General features: G+C 43.8%; 1 protein-coding gene across 5 annotated transcripts in view; it reads right to left on the bottom strand.

Annotated features, from left to right (window-relative positions):
* ZZEF1 (zinc finger ZZ-type and EF-hand domain containing 1) overlaps positions 1 to 17215 on the bottom strand; it is a 101258-nt gene that overhangs the window by 66968 nt on the left and 17075 nt on the right. For 2 of the 5 annotated variants that reach the window (XM_072821698.1, XM_072821699.1), the window contains exons 3-10: positions 13961 to 14155; positions 12323 to 12494; positions 10958 to 11157; positions 10230 to 10342; positions 9410 to 9540; positions 5607 to 5723; positions 4315 to 4493; positions 2786 to 2884 (exon numbers count right to left, since the gene is read on the bottom strand). In XM_072821698.1, the coding sequence (XP_072677799.1) occupies positions 2786 to 2884; positions 4315 to 4493; positions 5607 to 5723; positions 9410 to 9540; positions 10230 to 10342; positions 10958 to 11157; positions 12323 to 12494; positions 13961 to 14155 (1206 nt within the window). Of the gene's footprint in view, positions 1 to 2785; positions 2885 to 4314; positions 4494 to 5606; positions 5724 to 9409; positions 9621 to 10229; positions 10343 to 10957; positions 11158 to 12322; positions 12495 to 13960; positions 14156 to 17215 lie in introns of those variants that run through there. The other 3 variants (XM_072821700.1, XM_072821701.1, XM_072821702.1) reach the window with 2 other exon arrangements.

The raw sequence follows: 17215 nt of genomic DNA, 5'->3' as shown, positions 1-17215 counted from the left end.
ACCCCGAGATCACGCCCTGAGCTGAAGGCAGATGCTCAATCCCTGAGACAGCTCCCTCTGTTTTGATACCATTCCCCTACTCACCCAATTTCTTTTCTTAAAATGACAGTAAATAAATAACAAATCACAGATTTAAAATATTTCACAAATCTACCCCTTCGTTCCGTCGGTAACACCTGGTAGTCCTTTAGAATACGGGACAGGAAAGTAGGCCGTTCGGAGGGTCAGTGTGGGGGTTCTGGCACTCTGGGCGGCAAAAGGCACTTGTCCAGAGTGGCACTTTGTGTATTTGGGAAGCCTAAAGTGTACCAGGGAAAAGAGCCTCTTTCCCCATAAAGGAAGAAAGAAATCACTCAAGACTCAGCTGTTCTGGCCGCAAGGACCTTCCCCTACCTGACCTATCTCCCCAGACTCACTTTCTGTAGTAAGCAACAGAGACCCAAACCTAGAGTTACAAGACACAGACCGTGATGGCATGGAGTGAGCGACCAGGGGAAACCAAGGCTCACACACATCCCACCTGTGTACTTGTAAGAAACATAACCAAAATTACCAGCCCACCAACTACAACTATTTTACAAGATCCATCCACAGGAGGGAAGTGGAAAGGAGGGAGGGGTGGTGGGCAGAAGAGTCACAGGGAGAGTAACACAGTACTCAACTCTCATTCTACAAAAAAACGTGCAGTCCTTTTGGACTTTGACTAGTGTTATAAATCCATATACCGTTTTTTAAGATGCTGAAAATACTGTGTGGTATTATAATGATGGCTACATGTCACTATACATTTGTTTAACCTCCCAGAACATACAACATCAAGAGTGGACCCTAAAGGGGGTGCCTGGTGGGCACAATCATTTGGGCATCGACCTTGGATTTGGCTCAAGTCGTGATCTCAGGGTTGTGAGATCAAGCCCTGAGTCAGGCTCTCTGCTCAGTGCAGAGTTGGCTTCTCCCTCTCTGCCCCTCCACCTGACATCCTCTCTCTCAAATACATAAATAAATAAATCTTAAAAAAAAGAATAAAAAGAAAAAGAAAGAAAAGTGGATCCTAAGGTTACCTATGGACTTTGAGTGATTATAACATGTTGACATAAGCCCATCCTCAGTAAGAAAATGCCTCCCTCTGGAGTGACGCTCCTCATGGGGGAGGCGGTGCATGGGGGAAGGGGTTATACAGGAATGCTATGTGCCTTCCTCCAATTTTGCTATAAACTAAAACTGCTCTAAAGAAAAGTCTTAAATAAAAGAAGAATAGATGGGACATGATTTGAAATGGTAATAAAAGGGACGCCTGGGTGGCTCAGTGGTTGAGCACCTGCCCCTGGCTCAGGGTGTGATCCATGGTCTCAGGGTCAAGTCCCACATCGGGCTCCCTGCCTGGAGCCTGCTTCTCCCTCTGCCTATATCTCTGCCTTTCTCTCTCTGTGTCTTTCATGAATAAGTAAATAAAATCTTTTAAAAAAAGAAAAAAAATAGTAATAAAAGTAAAATAAAAAGATAAAATAAAACAGAGACTTTTCAGTGGATAATGATGAGAGTACAAGACAAATCCACCTATAGGTTATGAGAAGGTTCTGTCTTCTATGCTCTGGAGACAAAACTCCTGACTCTCCAGAGAGTGAAGAAAAATGCAGAGCCTTTGGCAGAGTGGTCTTGCCTGTCCTGGGTCGGGGAGGGAGGACAAGAGCCCACTGTGGTGGTGGGAGAGTGAGCAGCCTGTGTGGCCCTTAGCAAGTGAAGGAAATGTCCTTGCAGAGGCTGCGCAGCACAGAGAGGACCGCAGCAAGGGTCTGTGGCCTGTAAAGTCCACCAGGGAGAGGAGGTGCCTTAGCAGAAGCACACAGGGGACAGGACAGAGGAGAGGTGACCGCCAAGAATGCAGGTGGCCATGAGGAAGGCTCAGGAGAAAGCAAATTCAAAGCAGGAGGGCAATTCGTGCCAGTGTTTGATGGCTGCCAGCACATTCCCCTTCCTGGGCTGAATTAGCCATGTTCCCAACAATCCACTGACTCTACGGGGGCTCACGCAGGAAGTGAGCCAGTTGGCCAACAAGACGGATGAGGAGAGCCTCACCGACACCCTGGGACAAGGCAAAGGGCCCACACCACGTGAGAGAGAGCCTCCGCAGCTCTGTGTTGGTACCAAGTGAGGACGGAGGCTTTCTTCCAGACATTCCAGATCCAGGTGAGCCATACTGAGATAGACCCTTCCCCTTAACTATCTTTTCAGCAATATGCTTCGGACCTGCTGAGGTTTTTAATGCTTTAGGACAACACAATATAAAAATCATCTGAATTTAAAAATGGTGACTTTGGGATGTCTGGGGGGCTCAGCAGTTGAGCGTCTGCCTTCAGCTCAGGGCATGACCCTGAGGTCCTGGGATCAAGTCCCTCACTGGGCTCCCCACAGGGAGCCTGCTTCTCCCTCTGCCTGTGTCTCTGCCCCTCTCTCTGTGCCTCTCATGAATAAAAAAAATAAAATCTTTAAAAACAATCAATTTTTAAAAATGGTGACTTTTTAGATTCCAAAAGGAAGAGTCCTCGCTTTTCAAAAACGGAGGGCTCAAGTATATGCAAGCCATTACAAGTGACTGACACCAAGCGGGATACCCGGCTGCCCTACAGAAGGCACAGATGGTTATAGAACCACTGCCTCATGAAGGCCAACCTGGTGCGCAGCCTACATGTCTTGAGCAGCCCAAGGCCCAGCCCACGGTCCCCACAGCCAGAGGACACACTGCGGCCTCTCCTGCTCACCAAACATGGACAGACCCACCACTCACCATCTCTTGTCCACGGCTCGACAAGGAGGTTTTCGGGCCCTGATTTCTCTTCTTTCCCTTTAACATCACAGGCCTGAAGGGTCAGCTGAAGAGGTTTACCTGATCGAAGAAAATAGAGGTTGAAACGAGAGGTTGAAGGTGGTGCTAGTTTGTAAAAAAAATAAAAGCTAGCAGGCATGCCAGTGGAAGTGGAGCACAGGTGGCCCCCACACTGCTGACTGCAAATGCACTCATGTAACAGCTAAAACAGAGAAGCTATACTAGACAAAAGCTGGCACCGTTTTTCCATGCCTTCCTCAAACAGACCACGCAGAGCTCTACATCCCTATGTAATTCCAAGAAGAGGTCTCTAGAATAACTACTATTCTGAAACAAAGCACATCATAAGATACAGATTCATACCACAGATTCACAGTTTGGGAGAGGGATTCCTAAAATGGTGTTTTGGAGACAATAATTAATTTTATTATAATTGCATTTAAATATATAAATAATATCTTAGGGTCTTGGGTGTTGTTCCTTTAATATACCTGCAGGCAAATTTTGAAAGTTTTAAGAATTTTTAAAAGTACCATTTGCTACGATGACCTGAAAGCTTTTCTTCCTTTCCCTTTTGTGTTAAGACTATGATGAATACCCATTAACCTAGAACCCAATCCAGAACTAGGACACTGCCAATAACAAACATTCCTGCATGCATCACTCCCCTATCCAGTGCTCCCAGCCCAAGTAACTGCTCATCTGAATCGATAACTTTCCTGGAGAGTATTTTCCAAACACTACATACCCTTGCCATCCAGCTGTGCTTGCTACAGGCCCCTTAACCCCACAATAAAATGACCTCTTCAAATTTAGGGGGAAAATTGGATTTACCAGACATCAACAGTATGACCGTAATTATTAAACATAAAATAAATTATTAAGTTGTACTAAGGCAAAGGTACAAATATCATGGCAGCGACAGCACTGTCTGCCGCTCTAACTGAACAGGATGGGATCCGATACTGGACTTTGTGGACAGAATCTTTAGCACTAGAGGCCGAGACAGTGAATAAACTGTTCCTCCCACATTCACTGAGAAAGGTTAGGAAGGCCCATCCTGGTCAACAGGAAAGCACTAAGGTGGACTCTTTGCTGAGCCCTGGTGGGCAAAGCGGTGGCAGGCAGGCAGCTCTCAGAGGGATGGCAGAGGGGTGCAAGTCTAAGACCAGGATCCCTCCCTCCCTGAGATGGAAGGTACTCCAGCTTCCCAAACCTCTTGGTCTACACAGAGACACACCTGCACCTCCTCCAGGATGGCTGTGATCAAACGGCCACTAAGCCTAAGTGATCAGGCCAGTAAATCCCAAGAGTACAACCCCGGGGACACTCAGGCCCTCTTCTGATGCTGCCATCAATGAGCCCATACCCTCTTCTTCTTGCCCTCCCCATGTAGGAGAGGCTATGTCATCCCGGAATCATGGAGGATATAAGAGGATGCCAGGTTAGTGATGGGTTTGCAGCTGGTCCAGCACGCCTTACTCGTTTACCGTATTTAAGGAGCAGGGTCTGCCTGACTGATGCCATGGAGGAGATGAGGGACGAGGCATCATAGCGTGTGTCCAGGTGGTCAGCAATGGTACACAGACAGCTCAGCACTTTGGCAACACTTCCTCTTGCTAGTGCAAAGGCCAGAAGAGTCAGCTCCACCTCTGGAGTTGAACAGCAGCTATAAACAAAGAGCAAAAAACTTTTCACTTCTTAAAATCATGAGAAAATCCAAGCAGCCCAAATCCCACATCACTGACCAGCATCAGTAAAATCACATAAGACATGCTTTCTCTGTGTTCATCAGACATACTTTCTCAAAATCCACAAGATAACCTAAAGAAAAACTAAATCAACCCATAGGACAAGGAAATTCAATCCTTACCTCTGTGCCCTTACTCTATAACTATTAAATAATACTAACAATATCAATTTTAACAAGTCAGACTGTATCAACCAAACAACAAATAAACCACAATAAAAAAGCTGCTACAGGGATCCCTGGGTGGCGCAGCGGTTTGGCGCCTGCCTTTGGCCCAGGGCGTGATCCTGGAGACCCGGGATCGAATCCCACGTCAGGCTGCCGGTGCATGGAGCCTGCTTCTCCCTCTGTCTATGTCTCTGCCTCTCTCTCTCTCTCTCTATGTGACTATCATAAATAAATAAAATAAATTAAAAAAAAAAAAAGCTGCAACATAAAAAGCCTCTGCTACAAAGAACGATTACTAGCCAGACTACTAGCCAGACGTCAAGAGCTCATTCCCCCAAGTACCAACAACTTACCTCAGGTGTGCTCCAACACATGCCTGTCTTTTTAAACCCGTTACACTGCAACTTTTCAAACTGTCGGCACTCTGACACAGTTTCCTCAGGGCCAGGTGGAAACAGGACAGAGGACAGCAAGCACTGCCTGTCAAGCCACTAAGGAGCCTTGCCTGGGCCCACAGATGAGCGGTGTGAGCACCTACGCAGAGGCAGCAGGTGCCGGGTGAGGCCATGGGCTGGGGCTCCAAGCAGGTGGAGAGCCTCTGCTCTGGGGACTCTGAGACACCTGTTCTGGCTGCATCAGAGGCACCCCCACCTCCATCCCCACCCCCTGAGATCAGGTGGTGTCGCTAGATCATGGAGCTTAGAGGGCTAAACTATGATTTCACTTTCTCTTCAGTCACTAAAAATGAGCCATTTTTAGCATTGATATTTAAAGCACTAAAAAATAAAAAAAATAAAAAAAAGACTTAACAAGCATACAGACCATCTACCCTTATAAGCCTCATCCCATCTACCTGGACTTTACCTAGTTATCCTTATGAGGAAGCTGTCCACCTCTTCTAGAACGTTGGGAGACAGGAAAGTTGAGACATCTGTAGATCCTGGTGAGAGGGAAAGTGGAGGCATGTGCTGTAGTGCCTTCCTGCAATTGTGAGATGGAAAATCAGAACAAATCCAGGCAAAAAGGTAATTTCATAATATTTGATGAAAACCAAATTGTTAGGCACCTGTTGGGATTAATCCCTCACAAAGCGTTCCCACAGAGAACTTGGCACACAACATCAAGCCAGCTTTTCCCCTAGGAGTCATGGTGCCAAGTAACTTCATGGAGCTTCCTTCTTTCTTATTTATTCTTTCTTTTAAGAGTTCCATTTCCCTCCACGAAGACTCATCCCACTCTTTGGGAACAAGTCCTCATTTCATGTAGGGTGGGCAAAGACACACAAACTCTACAGAAAACCCCAAAGTTCTTCAGATATGTGACCCCGCAGGGGCAGAGCAGGTTGTGGCCCAGTAAGAAGATTATTTATACATAAGATTGTAAGATCGATAGCATCTAAAGACATGCCAGGAATTTTCTTTCCCCCTAAACATATGAGCACCTGTCACAGTTTCTATTCTTGCCTGTGTTTCTTGGCCTTTCTGCCTTTTTTTTTTTTTTTAAGATTTTATTTATTTATTCACAACACAGAGAGAGAGAAAGAGACAGAGAGACAGAGACACAGACAGAGGGAGAAGCAGGCTCCATGCAGGAAGCCTGATGTGGAACTCGATCCTGGGTCTCCAGGATCACACCCCAGGCTGAAGGCGGCGCTAAACTGCTGGGCCACCGGGGCTGCCCACCTTTCTGCTTTAATGTCTGCTTCAGTGTTTCTCTTCTTTCGTCTCCTCTTACGTTAATCTTTCTGAAGTTTTACCTCCTCCAGACTAGCAGCCATCAAACAGATTTATGCAACCAAAAATCACAGGGTCCTCCTTTATGCCAGCAAGTGTGCTGGGTGAGTGAGTCCACTGTGAACAACTTAAAGGCATACAAAAAATAACTCAAAGTTCTACAACTGACAGTCAATTATATGGTAACAATAATGAGAATCCCTCGAACAATTTATTTCTATTTCAAGACAGAGACACTAAGATAAAGCCAATACTGTGTCAGCCTCCCTCTGCTCTCATTCTTCCCTTGCCCTACAAGGAGCCATGCAGGACAGCAGCCACACCAAATGCAGCTGCTCTGCGAGTTCAGCACTGCACATGAGCATGCAGTGATTGACCAGATCTATTTCTACTAAGACAAGTAAACAATTTTGTTTCATAATTTTTTTATTTTTCCTCACTGAAAATTTTTCAAAAAATTCTACAGTAGCTTTAGATCACCGATACTTAAACATGAGGAGTAAAAACATAATTGCAGATTAACAATTACAACTGTTTAGATATACAAACTTTATATATATCCATTCCTCAACAACCTATCTTCACAAAAATAAGGTAGAGAGCTCTCCTTCTTCCCCTTCCTGAAAGCTCAGTCCATAAGGCAGGCACTTGTGTGTTTGGGTGGGAGGGCATGGCAGCATGGTGGCCCCTGATGGGGTGCTGAGCACCGTGAGAGAGGATCTGCACACGGGATGGCCCACCAGGGCCACTGCAAACCCAGAAGAGCGGCCTGGTGCCAGGCCAGGGGATCCAGGGGATTCAGCAGAGCATGTGCACAAGGACAGCCCTGCAGAAGCCCTGCCAATGGTGCTGGAGCAGGAGTCGGGTGAGGAGAGTGTCCAGGTGAGGGCATGGGAGATGGAACACTGCTTACGTTGATTAGGACTAATTAAATAAGTAAATGTGGTAAGGGGGGTGGGCAGCAGTTTTCTCATCATCAGAGAAGGGAGGTGCAATTACAGAGAGAAAACTAGAATGAACACTGGTGCTGGATCAGGACCGAGTATCGCTGCAAACTCCAGCACCAAAGACACAGAAATGAATATGGCTGTAAATGTATGTAACGTACACAATGTGCATATTACACACATGTGCATATTACGTATGTACAACACGTACTTCCTCATGGGGTCCACTGAGAGGGCCTGAGATATGCAATACCCCACCTGCAATGAGCTCCATGTGTTTCATTCCTAAATATCATTCTCCACTAAAAGGGATAATGACTCCTCAGAAACAATGGTTGATTCCGGGACTAACACAGGGAGCATTCAAGACAGGCCTGCGATACTCTATTGTTCTAGAAAGTAAGGAAGCGTTCCAAGCTGCTGAGGACATGTCAAAAGGACACGTGAACCAGGCTAATGGGGTTCCCACTGGCCAAATCTGGGCCACTCTAGACATCAACACTGTGATGTAACCCACAGGAAACCATGAGTCCACACCCATATAAAGTTTGAGGAAGAATGGGACATTTACAGTCTCAAAGCACATCCTCACAAAATACTTACTATACCAAGACAAAAAAAAATCCCTTTACAATGGAAAAATCTGGCAGACTCCACTTCCTTCAAGGAGTCAAAGTTAATATGAGCAGAACTAGCAGAGGACACTCTAACGTTGTGGGTCACCTGACGGGACATGCAATGAGAACACATCCTCTTTCTGTGATACTCCTGCTAATGACATAAAACCTAAATTTAATCATTATGAAACATCAGATAAACCAAAACTGAACAACACTCCTAGAAATAATTTTCATTAACCTCAAAGTCTTAACATAGAGGAAAGACTGAGGAACTGGTCCACACGGAAGGAGACTAAGGAGACATGACAACGAAACACAAAGTGTGGCCTGGGTCCTTTTGCTACACAGGTCATTCCTGGGACAATGTGAGAGACCCAAAGGGGACCTGAGGCCTAGATGACAGCACTGTGCATCCCATGAACTTCCTGAGCTAGACAGGGGCAGAGAACATTCCCTGCTGGCAGGAAACACACACTTGTATACTCAGGGACGACTGGGCACCAGGTTTGCAGACCATTCTCAAGTGGCTCAGAAGGAAATAAAAGCTGTTTGTACTGTACTGGCAATATTTCTCCAAGTTTCTAATCGATGTTTTTAAAACAATTTTAAACAGGAAGCATGACAGAGGAGTATGGACAAATATGGGTCTCCATATGTGGCCTGCCCACAGGAAAAGGTTCACTTAACAGCAACCACAAACATTCTCACAGGACATCCAGGGAACCCTATCAGCAATCTCTCTCTCAGGGACTGAACTTAAATATAACACGAGTACTTCCTTGCTTTTAAGGTTACATGTCACTACTTTTTGTCTTGGCTGTTACCACTGTGGCTTTTTGCCCTAAAAGGTTTTGGGGGGTTTCTTTAGATTTTTAATGTTTAATTTTTTTAAATTTAAATTTAATGAAGTTTTAATTTTTTACTTCATTTTAACTTACTTTTACTTTCTTAATTTTTATTTTCAAAAGTGCTCTCTACATTTAAAAATAAATTGTTTAGTATCTTTGAGAAGATCTCCCTCATTAGTGAAAAGATTCTCACTCAACCTTGAGTTCCAAGGCGTGATTCCCAGGGGTGCAACCCTGCCCGGTGACACGCCTTGGGGAGCGTCACAGGACCCTCATCGGTGACACAGGAGTAAGTTTTACATGTTTCACAATGTGAGTAGGTAAATAATGCACAGCATCTGAAGGTGCTGTATCTGATACAAAGTGCTCCATGAATGTGAGCAACCTGCCCCATGGGTGAGGAACAGAACGGCGCCTGTGACCCCCATCCCAAAACGGGAGCTGAAAGCAGACAAGACACACCCAGGTGCCCAGGGCTAAGCCACAGAGTCTCAGGGTCAGGCGCAGAGGGGGACTTACTGCGTGTTGTGCAGCACTGTCTGGACGAAGGCAGGGTTGGTCTCCATGGACGCCGTCACCAGAGAGGTCAGCAGAGACCAGTACCAGATTGCAGAAGCATCTGACACGGAGACCCCAGACTTCTTAACTCTCTGAAAGCCAACAGCCCTCAGACCATGAATTCTAGTGTCACATCCATCGCTAAGACAACGTTTTATGTTAATCTGGACATCTGTCAAGCGCAAACGACAAATTCAGTGTTGGATTAACTTCTTCAGTTCAGCAAAGGCTAGGCTCCCAACTAAAAGCAAAATAGTAATTCACATTTTGAAAAGAAAATTCTGAAATATACTTTGAAGCAAGAAATAAATAATGTGTACAATGGAGCTAGCATATAAGTTTGTCAGATAAGCATCACCAAAATTAGGAGTCCTAAGAATAACATGTAAGTGTAAGGGTGGCTTAAACCTTTCCATCACAAAGTTTCTTAGGAATTGATGCATCTTGAAAATTAACACAAAGATCACTTTTTAAATCCCAATTAAATACACAGGAAGAAAATGTCTAGAATTTTTGATAGTGTTCTGAAATTTTGATTTAAACAATAGCTGGCTCACAGCAGTTGTGAGAATTTATTTTTAATAATCAAGTCCAAATAGATGACACAGGCATGACTCACTTTTAAGAGCTGTCACAATTTCTTATTTGGGTTGGAGAGGAGGAGGTGACAAGTTCAAAAGCACACAACTGAGAGAAGGGAGCAGCACAGTGTGAGACAGCAAGCGTCTACTCCAGGAGTTTAACTACTGCTTTGCCCAGGGATGAGACACAAAGACTCTACCTCCCTAGGCCTCAGTTCCTCTGAGCAAAGTAAGAACACTTCTTTTGGCCCAGGAAAGCTTAGGAGAAATGAGACAAAACATGAAGCATCCCGGCTCCCTGAATGCAAAAAGCCTGGAAAGAAATCACAGAATTGTGATTATTTCCAAAATGCCAGGTGTGAAGCAAAGTTATAATTGTATAAAAATGGAAACAAACTGAATGTCCCAGAATAAAGGGCTGGTTAAAATAAAGACAAATTCTTACATCACTAAATAAAGGTGTGCAAGAACACATGGTCTGACAATGTGCTAAAAAAATTAAACGACAGCACAGAAAGAATATCACCATTCTTGTAAATTCATGTACTTAACCCTATGTTTTATCCTAAAACATGTGCATGTGTGTAAACCACACACACATAAGAAAGGTTCTGGAAGGATCCATACTAACATATTCACAGTGACAATCCCTAGGTAATGAGATTTTGAATAATTTCTGTTAATCCATATTTTTTTAATAAGGAAACAAGAATAAAATACTTTTAACTAAAAAAGGCTTCTATAACCCTCTACAACACCATAAAAGTGAAATAATGGCTACTCCCATGTGCATCACGAGAAGCAAATCAACCTCCCAAGGAAATCTGACGGTTTCTCCACTTTAGAGGTCTTCCCACTGATCAACCTCCTCCCCACCACCTGCCATCCAGTCCCCTTAATAGAAGGACAAGCATCTGGGCTGACTCACACAGCTGACTAATGTTGGCGTTCTCCAGAAGTGTCACATAGCCAGTGACATTGCTGGGAATGTGCACATCGCGGACATCCTGAAGATCGCTGGCACTTCTGCCCACGGCGACCGTCACCTGCTGCGGCATGTAGCTCTGGTCAGTGGCAGCCACAGCAATGGACAAGTGCCTAAGCACAACATCTGGCTTCATCTTTAAGCTGGAAAACATAGGGAGCACAGACTACAAATGTTTATACAGGTTGTCATGGGCCACATTCACAGGTCCCATCTCCATGATCCTAAAAACAACCAACCTGAAATGTTATGAGTTTCAAAGTCCTTATGAGCTTCTGCTTATGTCATGTCTGTAAAATTTCTTTCCATTCAAGATTAACCTCACATTCCCTTTTAAGCTATCAGTACAGGCAAGCAAGTACAATATGAACATCCTAAAAAAATCACTTTACCTGGCAAAAAGTAAATTCTAAACCTCGAGAACTGAATATATTCCCTCATCTATAAATTAGATGGCCAAAGGTCATATATACTCTCTATGAGAAAACAAGATAATTATTTCTATTTTCACCAACCGAAATTAGCCCATTCTCCGAAGAGACAGGTGACAATTTAGATGGCAGCTTCAAAACTTCTATAAATACCAGTTTACTGCCATCAATTCTACCCCAGGGTTCCTGGTCATCCCATTCCCTACTCATCTGCCAAACTGGCCAAGACAGCTGCATACAGATTTTTTAAAAGCATGGAAAGGATCTTAAAAGGTAAAATCACATCTGAGATAAGAAAAGTATTTGCCCCTTGTGATATTAATTTTTCTGAAAAAGTAGTGAAAAAGATTTGAAATCAGTATTATAAAATACTAGTCAAACACTATTTTCTACCTTAAAATACCAAGTAGAGGAATTATCCATGTTTATGAATACATGAACCAGGTAGCATGATTTCATATAATTCCCTTTATTCTTGTTTTTTTTTTTTAAGATTTTATTTATTTATTCATAAGAGACACACAGAGAGAGAGAGAGAGAGGCAGAGACACAGGCAGAGGGAGAAGCAGACTCCCCACAAGGAGCCTGATGTGGGACTCCATCCCGGACCCTGGGTCACGCCCTGAGCCAAAGGCAGATGCTCAACCACCGGTCCGGCAGTGCTCAGACTGTTGAGCCATCCAGGCGTCTCTCCCTTTATTTTTTTTTCCTTTACTTTATTCTTAATGCATTTTCACAAATAGTCACAATAAGAAAAAAATCAAGCAGTTAAGTAGAAAGTATTCTAAAATTTAGAAAATAATTTAATGCATTAATGAGACAAGAGAAAGCAAGAGGGTAATTTTCTTGGACTCTCAACTGGTGTTACACCACCCACCGAATCCAGTGTGAGCGAGCACTGCCATCTGATTGCCAGTATGATGATGTTTCTCCATTTGTCATCTTGTCGATGTCTGCAGGGTTGGAGGATGTTTCTATGTAAGCGTAGCACTTTGCTACTGACTTGAGTTTATCCATCTCTGGGCTTCTGGTTAGATCTCCAGGACTTTCTACAGGGAAAATCAAATTCTATCACATGACATCTCTTTCACAAAGGGGAAAAAAAGGATCATTTAAAATATCTAACATAAATATGCTTGGTATTTTGGCCCTGGAAAAATAAGTATTCCTTAAAAATCGCCTTCCCAAGAACCCATATAAAGCAGACATTGGCCAAGGGTTGCTCCAGGACCTCTGTGGTAAAATACTTAATGATGTATTTGCAAAACCACAACAGGGAAGAAAATGGTATCTTTCAGTTTAAATTTATATTTCTTTAATTACGTGTGAGATTTTATAAACCTTTTGTGTTTCTGAGAGCAGTTCAGTCCTATCCTCATCTACATTCTGCTGGGTCACAAGCTTTCTTACCAGTTTGTATGCTATAGGACGCATATACACATGTACATACAGGGGATGTTTACTGTGAGCCAGGCACTTTTCCATATTTTTTCTAGGTACTAATTCAGTTCAGAGATGAGGAAACGAAGGCACAGAGAGTTAAGTAAGTGTCCAAGATCAGAGTTAGTAAAAAATCCAGGCTGTTGCAACATGTTACAAAATGTATTTTTGTTCCCTAGAATATCATTCAGCTTTTGACTCTGCTTATGATATTTTCTGCTGTACTTTCAGTTGCATCAAGTCTTAGTCTCCTGTAGTTTCCGGCTCTCTAAGTCTTGCTTACCAAGGTCTCCCATCAAGAGTTGTGCACTAGGACTACTCTCTTCTGGTACTTTACAGTTTCTTTGCCGTTGAACATTTTAATCCACCTGAAATTGGTTTCAGTGAATGGAACTGAGGTAAAGAATCTGTTTTATTTTTTTCTCCAAAGGCTGGCCAGTTACTCTAATTCCACTCGTTGACTAATTTGCCTTTCCATCCATTTGCAAAGCTGACTATATCTGGTCCTGTATTCCACGGGTCTGTTTCTGGACTCTATTATGTTCCATGGACCTGTCTATCCACACTATCAACTTCTGAGTGAGTCCAGACTGAGTGTAGTGGCTTTCCTCATTGATTCTACTACCACTTACAGAGTACCTTCTACGTGGCATGTACAGTTCTGGGTGCTAAGGATAATAACATGAACAAGGCAGACAAAATGCAAAGAAATAATAATGTCACAACTTCAAATAATAAGTGCCACTGAGACCATGAAGCCTACAAAGGTGATAGTGACCAGAAGATGAGAAATGGTGGGGTAGGGGCGTTAATTAGATAGGGTAATGAGGTAGGGTAATGAGAGGTAGGGTAATGAGGAAGACCTCCCTGAAGTCACATCTGAGCAAAATGTGAAGGGGGGAGGGGGGCAGGGGGAGAGACGAAAACAAGTAAGCAGATCACATTCTTAAGCTACAAACTGGTTACTGTTCCAGTTTTCAGAAAGGAAGGCAGGGAGAAGACCTCATTTATACTGCATTTGGAAGAAACAATGACAGAACATGTGCAGGAGCCCCCAGCACACACTTACACTTACCCTTTTCTCTCTGTACCAGCTGGTCCAAAGACTCCTTCAGAACAGAAGCCCTCATGGAGCACATGTTACTGCAGTGGTCCAGCATGGGGCAGGGGATGGCCATGCCGGAGAGCCGATTGCGGTGCAGGAAACGCAGGATCAAGGATGCGTGCACACCCAGACCCTCCTTGGACTCTGAGAATATGTCTATGAAACCTGGGCAGACAAAACCCATATTTGGTGTTTTTAGGAACCCACCACAATAGTATTCCCACACTCTCTGCCTAGTGGCCTATCAGAATTGGCTGAATTAAAAGCAACCATTAAGAATCTTCATTGATATTCTCAGCTTTCATCATGTAAAAATCTAAACAAGTTTTAAGAAATGAACCAGTGGCGGGGGCACCTGGGTGACTCAGTCAGTTAAGTGTCCAACTCTTAGCAATCTCAGCTCAGGTCTTGACTTCAGGGTCATGAGTTCAAGCCCCACACTGGGCTCCAGGCTGGGCATGGAGCCTACTTTAAAAAAAAGAAAAGAAATGAAATGAAATGAACCAGTGGTAATCTCAATTTAAAAATTAATTTTGTGGCGGCTGGCTTAGTCATGGAACGTGAGGCTCTTGATCTCAGGGCTGTGGGTTTGAGCCCCACATTGGCCTGGTGAGATTACTTCAAAATAAAATCTGTAAAAATTTTAATTTCATAGAATTTTAGAAGACTTACAATAAATTATTTCAATCCAAGCTTTAAAATGTATAAGCTCTGAAATACTGACTAGAAGGGTTTTTTTGTTTTTGTTTTTAAAGATTTCATTTATTCATGAGAGACAGAGACATAGGCAGAGAGAAAAGCAGGCTCCCTCCGGGAAGCCCGATGTGGGACTCGATCCCTGGGGTCAAGAAGTGAGCCAAAGGCAGATGCTCACCCACTGAGCCATCCGGGTGTCCCTCAACTAGAAGTTTTTAAACAAGCTTTGCATATAGCATGTCGACTAGGATACAGTTTATCGCATTAGAGAGTTTTTACACTACACTATGTAAGATGTGATTATGATAACGCAGCCACTGCCTTGCCCAGGATTCCTGGTGGCAATGCATAGCAGATAAGGCTCTGCCCTCAAGTGCTCCTCCACTATCCCACCTTCCCCTCCAGCATGGCTCTGTGGAGTCAGCCGGTTCTGTGTGTCTCTCTGGCCTCAACATCACCTGTTCATACTGACTGCCCCCGACATCCTGAGTGGCCCTCCTGGCTCCCCTTTGTCTGGCATTAACATGAGTAATCTTATGGAGACACAAAACACAGGATGTCTACCCTGGGCTAAAACCCTTTCACAGTCCATCATAACCTACCATGTATATACAGGAACCATAGTGCCTGTAACCCCATGTGAAGGGAGAAGAGGATAAACCCAGCAGCTTCTCCTGGGGCTTAGATATACTTGCAGATTTGGGGGGAATTTCTTTTCTGTTGCTAGAACTTCTAATGATCATATCAGACATAACAAAAAGTGCCTACATTATAAGTGTATGGCTCAATGAACTTTCACAAAATGAACAACCCATGTAAGCAGCACCTCAAGCAAGACTCCAGAAGCCTCAGGAGAAATTATTTTAAGTGTAAAACAAACAGGTTATATCCAAGACTAAAATTTCACATTGATTTTTTTTTTTAAGATTTTTATTTAAAAAAAAAAAAGATTTTTATTTATTTATTCACAAGAGACACACAGAGAGAAGCAGAGACACAGGCAGAGGGAGAAGCAGGCTCCACGCAGGGAGCCTGATGTGGGACTCAATCTCAGGACTCCAGGATCAGGCCCTGGGCCGAAGGCAGGCACTCAACCGCTGAGCCACCCAGGCATCCTTTCACATTGATTTTTAAGATAGAACACAAGGATGAGGAGAACTGTGCGCTGGAAGCACCCCATCACCCCATCCTGATGACACCCCCCAGACAAACCCTGGAGACACAAGTTCGATTCCCCAGGACTCAAAAATGCGTGCCACCTGTTGCCATCCGTGTATAAGTTTTCCTCCATGGCAGACCCCACGGCAGCAGTGAGGTGATGACACTGCTGATGGCACACCCATGTGCTCAGGACCCAGGTGGAAGCACAGACTTTTCTAACGGAAACATTTCTTTATAGGCTGACGCGAGCAGCAAGTCTGGCAAACACTACGCACCAGAGCGATGATATAAGAAAGGGACAAGCTCTGATCTTGCTTAGGAAGAGGGACAAGGAAACAATCCCAGGAGACAGGCCAGCCCAGCTCACCAAGGTTCAAGCTAAGACCATGATAAAGCAATTTCTTTAAGCTGAGTGATGAAAGAAAATGTTGACTAGATGGTCCTAGTCACAACTCTGGTATACAACCATTCGGGATCCAAACCCCGAGTTCTTCTAACCTAACTCACCTCCCCCAGCCACCCAGAGCAGCCGTGCAGTAAGTATTCTCTCAGGTGGGTCCCCTGGTCTCCCTGCTTCCTCTCCTTCCAAACATGAGTCTGAAGTGTCCACATAAAGCTCCAGAAGCTACCCATGTGCTGGTAACACAAAAGTGGGAGTAATACATAAATGCCAAGATGTAATTTAGCTAACATAATTCAAAGCATAATTTTAACTGCCATGAGAGTAGGAAAAAAGTTCACATGTATGGACCACCTACAATGCTCTATAAAGATTACATAATTAAAGACATTTTGAGGAAGGATGGAAATCTGCATTCTTCATTAATATACAAACGTCATCCTTCCCTAGCTCAGCATGGCCTCCGCAGCAAGCCACAGCGGTCAAGGCCAAACACGTACATTTATGCATCTAGCAAGTCTACCTGCCTCCACTGCTGCTTTGCCAGGCTCTGCGCTAAGCATTACAACACCAACTGCGGAGTAGGAAAAGTTCTGAGATAAGCTGAGGCTAAAAGGATGATATGCAAAGTTTTTCCTTTCAAAAACTCAACTGTTTTCTCACTGGAAAAAAAAGAGAGTAATTTAATTTCGATTCTGTCTTCTGAGTCCCCAGAAGAAACCATTACATAAACACAAAGTTTTTTCATAGGTACCATGTAAAAGAAGTATTACTTAATTTTATATTACTTTTATTATGACTTAAATTTCAGAGTGATAGCTTTCTAATAAACAAAAAACCCACTGGATGTCTACCACATACCAAAAATGTGTTAAATGTGAGGACACAGCAGAAATAAAAGCTCACTACCCTCATGGAGTTCACAGTGTTAAGACTAAAGACAAACACAGAGAAGAGGATAATTAATG

This window comes from Canis lupus, chromosome 3 (genome assembly GCF_048164855.1).
Source record: "Canis lupus baileyi chromosome 3, mCanLup2.hap1, whole genome shotgun sequence".
Lineage (NCBI taxonomy): Eukaryota > Metazoa > Chordata > Mammalia > Carnivora > Canidae > Canis > Canis lupus.
This window is presented reverse-complemented; position numbering and strand designations above follow the sequence as displayed.